Raw genomic sequence first — 17,937 nt, forward strand, 5'->3', positions numbered from 1 at the left:
TCCTCTCTGTCCCACCAGTCACACTACGTATTCATTGTGTATTTCGATATCTGCATCCCTCAGCAGACTAGGAGCTCCCTAGGATGGGGCCAAGGTCCCACCATCCTCTCCTGGGCTCCTGAACAGATGCTTTGCATGCCATCATTCAATTGTCACAACAACCCTATGTGCCCTGTTTGTCCTTGTTTGTCCAATGAGGAAATTGAGACTCAGGGAGAAGAGGTGCTGGCCCTAGGCTACCTGCCTGGGAGGCAGCAGAGCTGACATCAGAGCTGCCCTTTCTCCCACACATTCTGCATCTCCCCCACCCCAGGGCAAGGGGCATGCTGGGTCGTGGAGGTAGGCAGTGCCCCGGGAAGGGTACCGGAAGAAGACTCTGGCAAGCTGTGGGCATATACGTTCAGGCCTGTGGAGGCCGCTGGACTCAGACCGCTTTGCTATCAAAGCGTATTGTGTGAGGTACAGACTGGCATTTCCAGGGGTCCAGTGCGTGTAGGCTCTGTCTGGGGATTCGGTGTGGGGATTTCAGTCTAGGATTTCATTTGGGGGTTCAGGCTAGGGAGTGTGCTTTGGGGAGCTTTGTGTAGGAGCTTGGTCTGGAAGCTCTGGTGGGCCTGGTCTGGGCTTGGCAGTCTGGGATCTTGGTTTGAGTTCAGTCTTGGGCTCGGGGTAGGCTGCTCAGGCCAGGAGTTCCGGCTGGCCTGGTTTGGGGAGTCTAGGGTCCAGGCTGCAGAGTTCGGTCTGGGAAGTAGAAAGTGGGGGAGTCAGTCTGGGGAACCAGGATTCAGTGGGGGCTCAAACCTGGAGGTACTTTCTGGGGCACTACCTGGGGATTTTAGTCTTGAGGAGTAAAAAAAATTAGGGAGGTCAGCTTAAGATCTTGGGCTGGGGAGCTCAGTGAGCACATCTCAGGCTGGCTCTCATTCAGAGATTTTCATTCTGAGCAGCTCAGAAAACTGGACTGGGAAGTTCTTTCTGGGGGGTTCATCTTTGAGCTCAATGTGGGGAGCTCAGCTGGCCAAGCTCAAGCTCTGAAGTTCATTCTAGGGACTCAGATAGGGCTGAGATTGGTATAAAACAGGAATCGAAGTTAGGTGAACTCAATCTGGGGGCTGATTTTAGGGGCATTCAGTATGGAGGGCATTCAGTAATAAAAACAACTAACATTTATTGAGTCTTTACCATGTACCAGGTACTGTGCTAATAGCTGCACCTGGATCATCTCATTTATCCTCAAAACAATTCTGTGAGGTAGGTATCATCATCATCTGGAGAGTCATTCTTTTGGGGTCAAGCTAGAAGTCTCAGTCTGAGCGACAGTAAATGGGGGGGGGGTAATCTAGGGTGCTCAGTTTGGCAATACCTGTTTATAAAATGGTGGCTAAGGAGATGAGACTGGGATGCTCTTTTGGGGGAATCTCCCTCTGGGACCTCGGGCCGAGGGCTGTGACTGGGAACCCACTCTCAGCGCCCCGGGTGGGGAGAGCATTTTGGAAACTCAAGTCTGGGGATGTTAGTTTGGGGAAACCAGTGTGGGGGATCTATAACTGGGACCTCAAACTGGGTTCAGCCTGAGGGCTCAGGTTGGAGATGTCAGTCTATGGGGCTCATCCCAGCTAGTCAGTCTGGAAGGCTTTTTCTAGAGGTTTAGGTTTTATAGTTCATCCTGATACCTCAGTGGGGATTCTCATTCGGGGAAAGGACTAAGGCACTTAGTCTGCAGAGGTCTGTTTGTAGAGTTCGGCTATCAAATTTTCTAGTGCTCTAGCTCTTTCTAGAAGTCCAGGCTTGGTAGCAAAGTGCCCCATCTGGTGGGGTGGAAGGGGCTCAGTTTAGGAAGTGGACACAGCAGTGGACACAACTGTCTGCTCCCGACCCTTGTGGCTTCCAGGACCCCACGTTTTCTTGGTTTTCCTCCTACCTTTAGGGCGCTTCCTTCTAAGTCTCCTGTGCTGATTCCACCTCCCTCAGCTTTGTCCTTGGCCCCCTTTTCTTCTCCATTTACACTCAATCCCTTGGTGACTACGGCCAGCCTCATGGCTTTGCATACTATCCCTGTGCTAGTGACATCCAAATCTCTCTCCCTGGGATTCTAGGCTCACCTAACTCCAAATCAAAGTCCTACACTCATCTCAGGAACCATCACCACCAGCCAAAAATATGCATGCAAGTCATTCTTGACTCTTTCTCCCAAGCCCCACACCCATTCACCCTAGTTCTTTCAGTGCTACTTTCAAATATAATATATTCTGAACCCAACCATTTCTCACTACTTCCAGTGCTACCGTTCTCATCAAGCCAACCTTTCCCACTTAGATTATTGCAAAAGGCTTCGAACTGGTCTCTCGGCTCCCTTTCTAGCTCCTCAAGTGATCCTAATCAAAACCTTGCCATGGCTACCCGCTGCACTCAGAATAAAATCCATCTCCTCATCTTGGCCTTCCAAGACTTGCTCCTGTCTCCAGCCCTATTTCTTCCACCATTCTACCTTCACTGGTCATGCTCAGGTCACACTGGTCCTCTTGTTGGTCCAGAGATATGCAAGCTGCCGCCCCCTGCCCCACCCCCACCCCACTTAGGAACTCTGCACCTGCTGTTGCCTCTGCTTGGAACGTGCTCCTCCCTACTCAGCACGTGGCTCCCTTCTTCTTATTCAGATTTGACTCAAGTATCCCCTATTCTGAGAGGCCACCCAATCTAAAGTTGACCCCCCGGTCACTGTCACATTACCCTCTTATTCTCTGAATCACACATAGCACCTATCTAATGTTCTCCAGTGTATTTATGACTTTTGTCTACTGTCTATCTCCCCGAGTAGAATACACACTCCCTGAGATCAAGGACCTTGTCTGTCTTGTTCACCTCCATGTCCCCTGTGCCTAGGACAATGCACAGAACACCGAGGTGCTCAGTAAATAGCTGTTATATTAATGAAGGAATGAATGGAAGTAACAGCCTGGGGAGAGAAAGTTGGGGAGACTCTGGGCAGCACTCTCTGGGGTGTGACCTTGAGGAGTGGGTCTCATACTGAAGAAATCAGAATGAAACACTTTTCTAGTGGTTCAATGTGTGAGTACTTGTCTAAGGAGGTGGTATCTCAGCCTAGAGATCCAAATCTGGGAGGCAGAAAATATGGAGTCCAGTCTGAGGTGCTCAGTTCTGGAGAGGTGATTCTGTGGGGTTCTGATCAGACATGGGGGTTCTTTTGGCAGGGTCATTCTGGGTAGTGGCCGGTGGATACGGAGTGAAGCTCTAATGTGGAGGATGGAAAGTCAGGGGCTTGATGAGACAAGCCTCTTTCTGGGGAGCTCAGCTGTGGAGATTCAGTAAAGAGGACTTGGCCTGAGAGGGTCAGTCTGGGCCCTTAGCCTGGTGGCTCAGTCCCTGGGGGTTTAGACTCAGTTTCACTTTGCACTTGGGACAACTTCATTTGAGGACAAGTCAAAGGGTCAGCCTTGGGGTCTCAACCTAGGAAACAGATGGCTCCCTTTAGGGGATCTTTCTGGCTATGCCCCTCAAACTCTGGAGTTCCAGTTGGGAACTTCAGACTCGGGGGGGGACTCCTGAATGTTCTCTCTGGGTGCTCAGGTAGAGATCTCAACCTGGAGGTTCATCCTGGGGTCTCATTCCAGACCCTCAAGGTGGGCCTTTCAGCTTGGAGGTCCTATTCTGAGATCTCAATTACGTGGCAATGGAAGGCTGACCCTGTGAGTTACGTCTTGGGGGGGGGGCAGGGCCCGTTGTGTGCACTCACTTTGGGCATCCTTGCTGTCCGGGGAGCCATGGGGCAGCTTTAGCAGATAGTCCTTGAGAAGCAGCTCATAACGGGGGATGCGCTGCACAGGCTCCAGCATGTGGTGCTGCAAGGTCAGGTTGCCACAGGCCTCATCCTTCTGTGACAGGCAGAAGCAGGAGGGTTCAGGTCTGGCCAAAGACCCCTGACTGGGTCCCTGCAGACCTGTCCACCCCAGTCGGCCCCATCCAGCTTCACCGCTTACCTGCACCTCATGGATGATCACTTTAAACTGGGTAGAGCGCTCTGTCCAGGTGTTGACCAGCTCCACGGCCCGGTCGAAGTTCTTCACATACTCGCCGTACATCTTGAGGAAGGGTGCCAGCTTCTGCAGGATGTCTCCAATGCGTGGGTAGCGGTCCCTAGGGGGAAACAGGGGCTGATGTGGTCCTGCTGATCCTTGTCCCCCACAATGCCCCCACCCTGTAGGCCGGTCTTATCTCAGTCCTGGAAATCTACCTCTCAGCCAGCCTGCTCCTTTGGAAATGCTACTTATACTATACACAAAGTAGGCCAAAGGCTCAGTGTGACCTGAGACCACAGCCTGGGCTGCCACCCACCCCAACTCTGCCCTGCCTTGAGCACAAGGGATGACACGTCCTGGAATACCCACTCTGACCTTACTGCAAGGGCCACTTCATACACTGCTTTTTGATTCTGTGCCCAGCCTTGTGCTGGGTGATTCTGGGGACACAAATGAGTCAAACTTAGCTGAGCCCTGAGAGGGTCACTGTCAGGTAGGGGAGGGCAAAGTAACCAGGCCTGGTTGCACTCCTCAGGAGTCACAGTCTACTGGAGGACACAGAGGACCAAACCTGGTCCCAGCCTTCATCGGTCACAGTCTGCTGGGGGAGACACGAGAACCAGCCCTGGTTCAGCCCTCAGGGGTCATAGTAGTTGGGGAGATGTAGGAAGTGACTTCATGCCAGCCGTCTGTGGTCACACAGACACGCTTTATCCTGTGGGTGTGGGGAGCATGGAGATGATTTAATCAGGAAGTGACATGGTCTGATTGTTGTTCAGAAAGACCATTATGGCAGGTGGTATAGACGCTAAAGGATGAATTGGAAGAGGAGAGCTCGGAAGCCAGGAGACTGCCTATGAACCTTGCCCTTCTACCTCAGGACTCGGCTCAGATCTCACCTCCTCCCTGAATCCTTCTTTAACCCCCAGGCTAGTTTTGGTCCCTTTATCTGGATTCCCACAGCCTCCCATTCTCAGCTCTATCATAGCACTGATAAAAACAAACAAACAAAACAACAACAAAAATTGCTCACATTCATTTAGCACTTATTACATACCAGGTACTGTTTTCAGCTCTCTACATGTATCAACTCATTTAATCCTTAAAATAACCCTACAACGTAGGCTATTACTATTACCCTCATTTCACAGCTGAGGAAACTGAAGCAGAGTAATTTAAGAAATTCGCTTAACATCATAAAGCTAGCAAGAGGCAGAACTGGAATTTGACCCCAGCCAGTTTGGCTCCTAACCTCATACTCTTTAGGGCTTTGCTATTATTCTGTTGTAATTTTCTGAGTCCTGATCTGTCTTTCATTATAGATTGGGAGGGCCTAGAAAGCAGAGCTTAGGCCTGATTCTTTCTGTGAAAGGTGGTGAGGGGAGAGGGCAGGCAGGAAGGAACTCTCGTGCACACATCTGGCCTGGGCTCGGCAGGCAAGTGGACAGGAAGGCGGGCAGCCTAGGTCTGGGGCCCCTCACCATTCCTCCATGCGCTTCTCTAGCTCAGGCAGCAGGAATTGCTGGTGGAAGCAATAGATGGAGCAGATGTTAGAGAAGATGCCATGGACGACGTCAGCCGGGAAGGAACTGCGGTTCCGAGCTTCTTCCAGCAGCCGGGCGCAGAACACCTATGGGGCAGGGCAGGAGAGATCAGCCCAGTGGGGCCTGGGGCTTAGCTGGGGAAGGGGCAACTGGCAGGTGAGGGCAGTGTCTGTGGGCAGCTCTGTGGAGTTTTGGGATCAGCACTGATCTTGAGACTGAGGAGTGAGGGAATGGAGTTTGGCTTATAATGTGGGGTTGGATTTCAGGTTGTCAAGGTTAGGATCTGAAGGTAGGCATTGGAACAATGAGAAGTCAGGATCAGGGTCAGGGTCAGAGAGAAGTCTGGAATTAGATCCATTCATTTAACAAATATTTTTGAGTGTCTACTGTGTGCCAGGCAGTGAACAAAGCAGACAAAAATTCCTACCCTTAGGGATTCTAGCGGGTTTGGGGGTCAGGAATAGGTCCAGGGTTAGAATGAGGTTCAGAGTGTGGTTCACAGCCAGGGGTTACTTCAGGATCTGGGTCAGAGTTGCAGTCAGGGCTGGTATACCTACCCAGGTTTAGGAATGAGGGTTGATACAAAGATCAAGCTTGGGGTCATGAATCAGAGTTGGCTTCAGGGATAGGATGGGGGTCAAGGTCAGAGAGGAGCCTTACCAAACTCTAGATTCTGGCCCCAATGGTAGGGTTGGGCTCAGGTCCTATCACTTCCTCCTTGGCACCCGCCTACCAGGTCCTGGTGCCCCGGCACCCCTGAGGGACCATTCACCTGATCCAGGAGGTGGAGCCTGGAAACATAGGCTTTCTCGGTTTGCAGGAGCTCGTTGGCAATGTGGAACACCTTCTGCTGCACAGTCAACTGGAGAGAGAAGAGGCAACTGCTGGTCCATCATCCTGTACCCTAATCTTCACCCCCCCCAGAATTCTCAGATAGTGCAAATGCTACTCTAAGCCTAATGCCACCCCGAGATAACCCTACCTCCCATCCCTGAACCCATAAGCCCCACAGGTTCACCCCTAACTCCCCCGTGTTTTGTAAAGGTCACCCCTCAATTCTGATGCCGTGCACTCCTCATTCGGTCACTCATTCACCCAGCCATCTGCTCCCTCTATTCACTCAGCATAGTGTAGTGGTTAAGGTGTGGGCTGGAAAGTCAGACTTTCTGGGTTCAAATCCTAGCTCTGACATTTACTAGCCTGCATAAGTTGTATAAATGCTCTGTATTTAAGTCTCTTCATCTACATATACAGATAATAATAGGACCTAAGTCCATTTGTAATTGAGATAACAAAATGACTTAATATAAATAAAACATATTAGACTACGGATTAAGTAGACTATAAATGTTATTTATTCACCCACTCAGTTCACTGTCAGCAAAGGCTTACTGAGTACCTGGGGTGTGAGGAAAACCCAAAAGTATAAAAATGTATGAAACTCATTGCCTGTTGGCCCACTTGCCTGTTCACTGGACACATATTTGCTGAGTCCCAGACCTCGGCCCCCACATTTGAGCCGGGTTCTGGCGGAGCAGGTATTCTGGCTGCGACCTAATTAAGTGCAAGGATGCCTTTGGAAGCAGTGTTAGGCTGCTGGGGCACAGAAAGGGATTCCTGCTGCTGAGAGCCTTTGTCCCACAGCCTCAGGTTCCTAGGGGGCTCTAAGCTCTTGTGGCCCTCTGGAGGCCAGCTGTCTGGAAGTCTCTCTGGATGTGAGACTTTCCATTTTACAAATAAGGAAACTGAGGCTGTGGTGGGGCAGCAGAGACTTGCCCAATGTCACATAGCTACTGAATCTGGGGATTTTCCAGTTGGAACAGGACTTTAAAGATCCCCAACCATGATACCCATCTTCAAGATGGAAGAACTGAGGTCCAGCTAGCGGTTCTTGGATGAGGGTAGAACAATTTTCCTAGTGGGCATTTGGAACTGTGCATGGTCATTTTTGTATTTACAGTGATGGGGGGACAGTGTACAGGTCTGCTACTGATATTTAGTACCAGGAGACCAGGGAAGCCAAACATTCCAAGTGGAAACAATGCCCTGTTTCAAGAAATACTGAGCTGGGGGAAGAATCAAGTGTAAAAGCCAGGCTCCTGATTTCTCCACACAGTCCTGCCTCTCGGTGAACGTGGGTCAGTACCTCCACAGACTCTTGTCTCTCCATCGGGGGCACTGGGATTTCTCTGTCCTTCTCATCCTCCTCCTCGTCATCCTCCTCCTCCAGGTCACTATCAACCTCCTGGGAGCTGGGTCGGTGGGGGTCGGCCAAAGCAACAGGGACACTGGCCAGGGCAGGGAGCCCGGGGCAGAGGCTGTGGCTGGGGGGCCCATCATCACTGATGAAGCAGGTCTCCTCGCTGTTGGATGGTGAGCTGATGCTGTCAATACCGCTGTCCCGATTGGGCACCTTCTCGCCGTCCCGGGGCCCGGGAGCCAGCAGGAACAGGCAGCGGGAGGCCTCGCCCTCGGGGAGCTGGGGCACTGGTGGCTGCAGGGGTGGCTGTGGCAACATGGCTGGCTCTGCGGGACCTGGGCTGGGGCCAGGGGCTGGCCTATCCGAGGCGACAATCACAGGCTCTCTGAGGTGGGTGGTGGACACACATGAAGGCAGGGTATGAGCTTGACTGAGAGGCCTGTCTTACAACTGTCCTTTCTATCCCAGGCCCACCCTACCCCCACAGGGTCCCCTGGGGACCAGACTCACCTTTCAAATTTCTCAATCAGTGAGGATACTGCTGCAGAACTGAGGCTGGCCTCTGCCCTGGAGGCCAGGCCCTTGGCTACTCGGGGGTCTGCAGGCAGTGGGCGTGATGGCGGGGGTGGGATGGGCTCAGGTGGTGGGGGCATCCGGGGCATCTGCAGGTAGCTGGGCTTTGGGGGGACTAGAGAGATGGATGGGAAAAAGAGGGGAGATCCCAATGGGCTGAGTTTGGAGTTGGCTGTCATAGCCAGACCACAGGCCCCTCCAAAACCCCCAGTCTGTACCTTTGCCTGAGGTAGGCACAGAGCAGGCCTGAGGTGAGATGCCAGTATGCACATGTTAGCGCCAGGTCACAGCCCTTTGCCCCTAGACCACAGTGCTTCCTGTCCTTCTAACAAGCCCTCTCCTCTCCCACTGGCCAACCTTTCCCCTCCTCTGCCCCTCTCTGGACCCACTTACCCTGTGGCTTTGGGCCCGGTGCCCGCTTCAGTGGTGAAGGACGCTGGCTGGGGGTTTCAGTGGGGGGACCTGGGTCTGAGCGAAGTCGCTGGGGACCTTCTGGATGAGGCTCAAGGCTCTGGCCAGGGTCAAGGGACAAACTTTTAACCAGGATACGGTTTCCCTGGTGCAGCCCTGCAGAAAGGGAGAAACTGGGTGTGAAGCAACTGATTACCCCAAAGGAGACTGGGAAGTTGTATGTCTTAGCAGGTACCTGTGGTATCGGGCTTTCCTGAGCCCCTTTCCTGGCCACATTGCCTTTCTGGGAAGCCTTTACCCCAGCCATCAGACGGGGAGCCAGGCCCAGGGTTGTGGCTGGCTGTTTTCAGTAACAGACAAGATCTTGTTCTTTGTGATTAGTACATTGATTTCTTGTATGTCAGCAGGCATTATTATTAGGGAGTTTAACCAGGCTGGGGGTGAGCACGAGCAGCCTATGGTTTGTGTACATGCTTGCACTCTTGTTTATTTAGCCACAGTGAGATGCTGAGCCTAAACCATTCTTCACCTTTTTTCTTAAGGTCCTGAGGATATCTGGACTTCCTTTTCTACGGTTTTATATAGCTGAAAATGATGAAATTATATTTCATGAACAAAAGTTTTGCTCCTTAAAATGCCAGCTTCTCACTAATCTGTACTATCCTCTATTTCCACACCTACACACACAAATACACAGCCAGCACCCAGAGTTCAGGTCACAGGAACAGCTTTAAACAGGCAAAAAAATTCAGAAAAGGGAGGTCTTTTTGCACTGTCCCTCTTCTTTCACTGTGGGCTCCCTACCTACCTTTGTCTTTGGGCCTGGGGGAGATGATGGTCACACTGGGGAGAGAAGGTTCAGTCTGGGAGGTGTGAGGGACACCCCCCCACCCCGCACCAAGGGATGGCATGTCCTAAGGGAAGGAGTGTGGCCTGGATGGGCAGGGAGCTGTGGTGGGTCTCAGATGATAGAGAAGAAGGGGACGGGGAAGAGTAGAGTAGAGAGGGCAAGCCCTGGATGGCAGTCTGAGGAGCTGGGTGACCATCCTGTGGGCAGAAGGGAGCCATGAAAAGCTGTTGTAGGGAAGGATGCAGGCAAACAGGTGTGAGGACGAGAGGGTGACTGGCAGCCAAGAGCCCCCAGAGCTCCCACCCACATATGGTGCCAGTTTTGCTGTGCCACAGCCACGTGGCCTCTCACAGCCACAGAGAGGCTGTTAACCTGTGTCACACAGTCTCATACATGACCAGTCACAAGTGGGCCCACTCAGTCACAGAGACACATGGGGTTATTTACACCGTTTCACTTAACTTTGGGGCCGCACAAATTCAAACATCCCATCACGTGCCATCACGCTTCTGAAAGCCTGGTCACACACAGTCACAAAGACCCACAGTCACAACTTCACATATTATCACACAGCCTCACGGTATCTCATGCACCGGCAAACGTGGCCATGCACAGTCACAAAGATGCAAGTCACACAGTGGCAAATCTACAATTTCACACACAGCCTCATACAACAATCACCCAACCACTTACCATCATATACCCACTTACATACTCTTCAAATATGGTTCCACTGAGTCACAAAGATATACAGTGCCATTTATGCTGTACTTCACAATTGCAGGGCCACAGGGTGTCATAAACACCAGGATATGGTGTTGCAGGTTCACACACCTGCGAACGGTTCACACAGTGACAAGACTATAGCCACACAGGGTCATTATACCATGTCAGACACAACCTTGCACAGTGGCAAAACAGCACAAAGTCACATGCCACCATGTACCCAGAAATACAGACACACAATCACAGACACATGGCATAATTTACTATGTCATACTCATGAAACAATCATGTCCATGGAGTCCCTGGGTCTTAGGGGCTCAGGTATACACACCCACATGACACTTGCCTCGTGGTCTAAATAGTCACGGTTTCACATGCAGCCTCTGTTGCAAAAACATACAGCTACAACACAAAGATACCCTACCGGGTCACAGGCAGAAAGAGCAGCAGGGAATTTTAGCTCTCCCAGTCCTGGAGGGAAGGGAGTAGCCCAACCCACAGGGTTCCAGCAGCTTCCCAGGGTCTCTGACTCCATCCAGGCTACAATCCAGTCGCAAAGGCCCCAGGGACCTCAGGCCATGGTCCCCTCCCAGCCCTGAAGGAACAAGGTGCCCCAGGCCACAGGCTGAGGCCCCCACCCCCACTCTGTACCTGGCTTTGGGTGCAGTTTCCTTACTTCCTTTCCCAACTGAGCAGGCAGGGCCCTGGCTGGGAGGGAGAAGGTGCTCCTCTCAGCTCAGCTGGGCTGCTTACCCTGCCCTGCTCAGCACATCCTGGCCTGGTCCTGCCCTGCCTTCCCCCTGGGCTTGGGGTTGAGGGGGATGAATCACCTGGAGGGCGGCACATGCAGAGACATAGTGCGAGAGACAATATGGCTAGAGAAAGTGAGAGACACAGAGAGCAGCTGAAAGGACCAGAGATCCAGAGAGCAAAGCCAGGCACCCCACCGTGCAGAGACCCCTCTCAGGGTTACACACGTAGGTGCCAGGGTCCCAGGTGCCCCTTGTCTGCCTCCTTGGGCCTGGAGGCGCCCACCTGGCCCTGTCTCCACACCTCAAAGCAGGCAGGCCTCCCTGGGCAAGCCCTCCCACCCAGTTGGTACAGGGCAGTGGGGCCCCTAGTTGGGGCCTCTCCCTCTCTCCACTGCTTGTCCCAGGGATAGGGTGACCATGCCACCCTCTGTGGCCTTGCTCTGGCCCAGTCTCTGCTCCCTCCTCACCCACCTCACCTGGGAGCGCACAGATGGGCCTGCCCCTCCTTTCTCTCTGCCTCCTTGCAGGCAGCCATGCAGAATGGGATTCAAATATTCGGGGACACCCTGGATTCCCAGGTGAGAGGGGCAGGGACTGTCAGCCCAGTTTCTAATGAAGAGATGAAGGCAGCGAGAGGGGCAGTGACTTGCCCGAGGTCACACAGCAAGTCAGTGACAGACTTGTAGCAGACTGATCTGAGACTGGACTTCTTAACCCTGCTCTCCAAGAGGAAGCTCGGAAAGAGGGGAATCTAGAGGGGCAGAGGTGTGCGTCAGTGCTTCCGAAAGTCATGAGCTAGTGCGGCTAGTAAGAGCAACACCCGCAAGCCTGCCCACAGATTATGACAACAGGGCTTCAGTTCAGGAGCCTAGGCCTGGCCAAGAACCAGGCAGGGCTCCACTGAGGGAAGAAGATTCAAGATCCATCTCTCTCCTATTGCAGGGCTCCCCCTCCCTGTCCCTCTGCCTACATTTCCCTGTCTCCTCCTACGTTTCCCCTTAGTGGCCCCCTTGGCCCCAGGTCTTGCTCCCTTCGGGTGGCTAGATGGACCTCCAGCTCAGGTAATGCCACTTATCTGCGCAAGAACCTTCCATGACTCCCCATTGCCCATGGGGAAAATAGAAGCTTCCCAGCTGGTTCTCTATGGCCCCTCAAGACCCTGCTGAACTCCCTGGCTTCCTTCAGCTTAGTTTAGTCGCCCCAATATTTCTGAGCTCTGCTCTGAGCCTGGTAGATTCTGTGCTGGGGGAGTTGAAAATCCTATCTCTGCCCTCAGGGAACTCCGAAGGGAGGTCCTTCCCCTCCCCTAGATACCACAGCCCTTCCCACTTCCCCATCCCATCCGCACCCCCCTTAAGTCCTGCATTGATTTTCTCCAGTCCATTTTTTTTTACATTTAATTTAATTTTTTTGGCCAAGCTGCTCCGCACGTGGGATCTTAGTTCCCCGACCAGGGATGGAACTTGCGCCCCTGGCAGTGGAAGTGTGGAGTCTTAATCACTGGACCACCAGCGAAGTCCTCCAGTCCATTTTTTATGGTTGATAATCCACAACATTCTCTCTTACACATGCACGCACATCCACACTCACACCCACACACCCGACAAGGTCTTCCACCAGCACTGCCCCCTTGACCACTGGCACTAGAACAGAGGCCACAAAGGGCATCCCCCTCCCCCACCACGAAAGTCACACCACCAAATGCTTCCAATGCAGGGGGCACGGGTTCGATCCCTGGTCTGGGGCGGGGGGGTGGAGAAAACCGCGAAGACCTGGTGAAAACCACAAAGCTGCTCACACGTCCACATGCAACACGCTTGGCACAGGGTGTGCACACAGCCATACTCAGGCGTCTCTTGTCACTGATGGGAAACACGTCCTGGGCACCCCAGGATGCCTGGGTGCGGCCCTGGCTCTGCTGTGGGCGTGGGGTGTGCCCTCCGACAGGCCCCTCAGCAGGCCGAAGGGCAATCTTGATCCTGACCCTGAGGGAGCTCCCAATCTCAAAGACAAGAAACTCTCATTCAGGAAAAGCTAAGTGCGGCTCAGGAAGTGCAAGGGGGTCAGCCTGTCGGGACTGGGGAAGCTCAGGGGAGGGAGAGGCCAGGGACAGGATGGCCAGATAAAATACAGGATGCTCAGTTATGTTTGACTTTCAGATAAGCAATGAATAATTTCTTAGTATAAGCATGCCTCATGCATACTAAAAATGTATTATGCTATACTAAAATTTTTTTGTTGTACATCTGAAATTCAAATCTAACTGTACTTTTTTCGGGGTGAACTCCAGAAGCCCTAGTCAAGAAGGGATTCTAGTGAATGAGGTGGAGCCAGGCCTCTGAGGTGGCACCAGGCAAGCTGTGGGCTCTACCCAATTTCCCTGCAATGGGCACCTGAATGCTTATGACAGAGACATTATTTCAGGGATCACCTTGAATCTGGTCTTATTTATTAAAAAAACAAAGTCAATAATTAAAAACCTGTGGTACTTGACCATTCCAAAGAAGGGTGGCATGATCACACTCGCTGACCAGACTGCATGGGTCAAGGTGTTGTGAAGCCTTCACTAGGAACATCTGGCTCAGGAGTAACACAGACCTCAGTTAAATCCCAACACCCTCACTTACAAGCTGTGTGACCCTGGGCAAGCCTCTCCATCTATCTGAGCCTCAGTTTCCTTGTGTGGAAAATAGGATAATAATCACAGCTCCCTGGTTTTGAGGAGTCCATGAGACAAAGAAGGGAAAGAGCATAGTGCTCCCCCACCCACAGAGCAATGTGGCCTGAACTTGAAAGCCAACAGAACCGCACATCCACAAAGACACAAAACTACGCACACAGATACATAAACCCACAGACCACAGGCTGCAACCCAACACAAAGCTATCAACACAGTGAGAAACGTGTGCAAACCCAGCCAGAGATGGACACAGAATCCAGCCCCACTCTCCTTGGCAGCTTCTCAGATCAGGGCGGGATTCCTACTAGAGGCAGAATGGCAGAGAAAAGACAATGGTACCCCATCCCCCATTCAAATTCAGTTCAAATATAGAAACCAAACAAAACCATAAAATAAGTGTCAAGAAGTATAACAGAGTTTGGAATTTTCCCATGACAACTGTTAGTGAAAATAGCAAACTCATTCCAAAAATTGTTTCTGGTAGCTTCATGCCCCTGCCTGGCAGGTGCCCTGAGCATGTGCTTCTGGGCTTACTGGCAGAGTAGGTCTACCGTCTAGCTGAGTTTGAGGACAATGACTTTACCACTGGAACTGGACCCTTACCTCTTTCCGAGAATTTCAGCTCCCAGCTCTCCCCAACCCTGGCCAGCAGCACCCCCTCTCCCTTCTCTCAGCTTTAGCCTGGGCTTAATCTCAAGACAGCTAATAGGACCCCAGACTGGACCTCAGCCATTAACGCCCTGGTGACGTGGGGAATCGCTTCACAACTCTGGACCCCGATTTCCCCCACCTGCAAAATGGGGAGAATATGTGTGTGCTTCTCATTGTGAGGAACCGGTGAGATGCTACTGTGGGCAGAAGCCAGCCCTAGCACTCAGGCCTCCTGACCCCCAGTGCATGGTTCTCCCAGCAGCCCTCAGCCTCCAGGCTGAGAGGTAGGCCCCTGGGACAGTTGAATTCCTGGGGGTGGGGTGGGGTGGGGAAAGGGAGCAGAGGGAGTGGAGAAGAAAGAACAGCAAATAAGAAAGTGTCCTTTGGGCAGCCAGCTCCGTGGGGGGCGGGGGGGGGAAGGGGAGTCCCTTAGCTTGAGAAAAAAGCAGAGGATAAAGGTGCCCCACCTCTTCCCACCTGCCCCTTGAATGTGAGGTCCAGCCCAGCTGCCCTGCTCCACCTCTGCAGCCAAACTTGCTTGGCCTGGCAGATGTTCTTTCTGAAAATTTAAACACAAAGCTCTGTCAAGTATGAGAAGCGCAGGGGAAGCTGTCTATAGGAACCCTGTGGCTAGCCCGAAGATCCCTTCCTTGAAGTGGACTGGTCTTGTGAACATAAGGACTTTGCAGAAAAATGGAGGCACCTTTTGCAGAGTGAAGGCATTTTTGGAAAGTGGGAGCCATTCTGGCAAGTAAGGAGCTTCCTACAGTGTTCCCTCTTGAAAACTGGAGAAACTTTCTGGAAAATGAAGGTCTTTTTGATAAAAAGAAGGCTCCTTCTGCAAAGGGAAGACGTGTCTGCAATATGGAGGCGCTTTCTTCAAAGTGGAGGGACATTCTGTAAAGTGAGGAGAGTTCTATAAAGACGCTTTTGTAAAATGGATTATGTCTGTACATGAAGGACTCTTTGACAAAATACAAGAGTGTTCTGTAAAACGGAGGACCTCTTTTGTAAAATGAGGCTCCTCTGTAAAGTGAAGAACGTTTCTGTGAAGTGTGGACCCTTGTGTAAAGTGAGGGCCTTTTTGTAAAATGGGACAGTATAATGCAATAGGGGATGGTGAAGACGGGGGTAAACTGGAGAGCACATGCCTCACTTAAAGTAGGGATGGCAGCTTCTCCCCTCTATCTAATTGTCACCTTGCAGTAATGGGGGCCCTGCATCTTCAGGTCTTCCAGTATTTCAAGAGAATTAGAAATCCAGGCTTTTATGTGAAATCCCCTAATTTTAAAAACAGTGAGCAGGCCAAATGAAACTTGTGAGTCAAATTAAACTTGTGGGCCACCCGTTTGCAATACCTGACCTAGATGGTCCTTAAGGTCCCTTCCACCTCTGCCATTTACCTCCTGCTCTATCTGATGTGCTCTGGCCCTAGGGCAGCAGCTTTGGAGTCCCTCCTCTACCCCCTGGAAGGGCCCAGTCTCTTCTGGGCCTGAGCACCCTCAGGGAGCTGGCTCATGCAATACTTGTCAGCAGCTCCGTGAACTGGAATCTGCCTTTCGTTCAGTCTGGTCTTCTGCCTTGTGCAGGATGCCTGGTGAAAAAAGCAGGAGACTGCAAGAACTTTTAGAACTGTCTGGAACTCAAGGTGTTCAGTTTTTTGTGGAGGATATAAGGTATGAGGATTCAACTGTTTGTTGAGCTCCTACGCTGCACCAGGCATTTTGTTGATGCTTTCCTGCAGGGCATCCTCCTAACAACCCTGGATGCTATTAGCTCCAGTTTACAGATGAGGAAACTGAGGCACAGAGAAACAAAATAACTTGCCTGAGGATACACAGCTAGAAGAGGCTGAACTGAGACTGGATCCCAAGTGTGTCTGTGTCCAGAGTCACAGAGCACATCCTCAGTCAATGTTTGCTGAATTGCGAAAGACATCACATTGGGGGCGGTTGGGGGGAGGTCAGAGAACATTCTAAAGGAAATGGCTTTTGAGTTTGGCCATCCAGGTTGTGTTTTTTTTAGGTGTAGATAGACTGGGCACAGTCCTGCAGGCAAGGGAAGAAAAGTGAGCAAAGGTGTGGATACTAGGGGTGGGGAGGTGAAGAGTGTGTTTGAAGGGCACAGTGACCAGAGTCTTGGGTTTGTAAGAACAGGAGGAAGGGGCAGAAAAAGCCAAAAGACAGGCAGGCACCCTCCTTCTCCACCAACCACTACCACCAAGATACAGACCCATAGGGGCCATGCAGAGGCAGGCACTGGCACAGAAACACACACACACACACACACACAGAGTCTACATACAGAGACCCACACGCAAAAACATCTGGAAATGCCCCAGGGGCTTAGAGCCAAGGTGTCATAACACAGGAACACATAACATATACAGACCCAAAGACACACATAGACACACATGGATGTATAATGACACACACTCAAACATACACATGGATATACAGAAACAAGAACATTAAGATATACACAAAACAGACCCATGGGGACAAAGACAGCGAGGCAGCCAGGCACATGTGCACGCATGCGCACGTACACACACACACACACACACACACACACACCCCACAGCCACATGGGAGCACAGACAGCCCATCTCTCTTCCAGTTGCTTGATTGCTGTGAGGGCCTGGCCACCTCCTCCCAGCATCTCTGGACCTGAGGCCAGAGAAGGCTGGGGGTGGTAGCTCCACCCCCAGGGAGGGGCTGGGGACTTCAGAGGACAGGAAGGGAAGGGAGTGGAGCTGCAGCTGGGAGCACTGGGGGCAGTAATTACCCAGTGCTGGGGCTGCCACGCTGGCTGTGATTTCCCTCCCCTTGAGGACAAAGCCGCTAGGGGATGGCCCCTCTGACCCCTGCTGTGTGTGACCCCAGAGCCCCCAACACCCACCCCTCTCCCCTCCCCCCTCCCCCCCACCAAGGCCTGGTCAAAACTGAGAGTTGGCAACACAGAAAGATCATGACGGAAAAGGACCGAGAGAGACTGGGACAAAAACAAGGAGGAAGAAGACAGGAAAACTACAGAGACCCAGAAAATCGGACAGCTAGAGAGGGAGACAGGAAAAAATGGGCGGGGGCGAGTCAGAAGGGAGACAGGGACAGTGAGGGATGCAGGCCCAAAGAGGCAAAGGGGACAAAAAGAGCAGACCAGGGCCACTTGTTGAACATGGCTACAATGTGCCACGCCGAGTACTCTGCGCTACCTGTGGCATTTAATCCTAACAACCCTAGGAGGTGGGGATGCTAACCCCATTTTGTAGATGAGAAAACAGAGGCTCAGAGGGCTGAGGTGATTCACGCAGGATCACATGAAACTAGAAAGTGGCAGAGCTGGGTCTGGGGGGCTCTCACCACTGCCTGCCCCTGACAGGGACATGGGGCCCAAACAGAGATCCCCTGAAGGAATTCTCCGGAGACAGAAGCTGTCTGGGAGATCTGGAGACTTGGAGCCCCTAAGAGACGCAGAGTGAAAGAGCCCAGCACCTTCCCTGCCCCCTCCCCT

General features: G+C 52.1%; 1 protein-coding gene across 1 annotated transcript in view; it reads right to left on the bottom strand.

The window, feature by feature from the left end:
* FGD1 (FYVE, RhoGEF and PH domain containing 1) overlaps nucleotides 1–17,937 on the bottom strand; it is a 35,426-nt gene that overhangs the window by 10,029 nt on the left and 7,460 nt on the right. The window contains exons 2-8 of the mRNA XM_082610189.1: nucleotides 8,748–8,921; nucleotides 8,292–8,469; nucleotides 7,728–8,166; nucleotides 6,354–6,443; nucleotides 5,519–5,667; nucleotides 3,999–4,155; nucleotides 3,755–3,893 (exon numbers count right to left, since the gene is read on the bottom strand). Coding sequence (XP_082466315.1) covers nucleotides 3,755–3,893; nucleotides 3,999–4,155; nucleotides 5,519–5,667; nucleotides 6,354–6,443; nucleotides 7,728–8,166; nucleotides 8,292–8,469; nucleotides 8,748–8,921 — 1,326 coding nt within the window. The remainder of the gene's footprint in view (nucleotides 1–3,754; nucleotides 3,894–3,998; nucleotides 4,156–5,518; nucleotides 5,668–6,353; nucleotides 6,444–7,727; nucleotides 8,167–8,291; nucleotides 8,470–8,747; nucleotides 8,922–17,937) is intronic.

Source organism: Mesoplodon mirus (genome assembly GCF_964341445.2).
Source record: "Mesoplodon mirus genome assembly, chromosome: X".
Lineage (NCBI taxonomy): Eukaryota > Metazoa > Chordata > Mammalia > Artiodactyla > Ziphiidae > Mesoplodon > Mesoplodon mirus.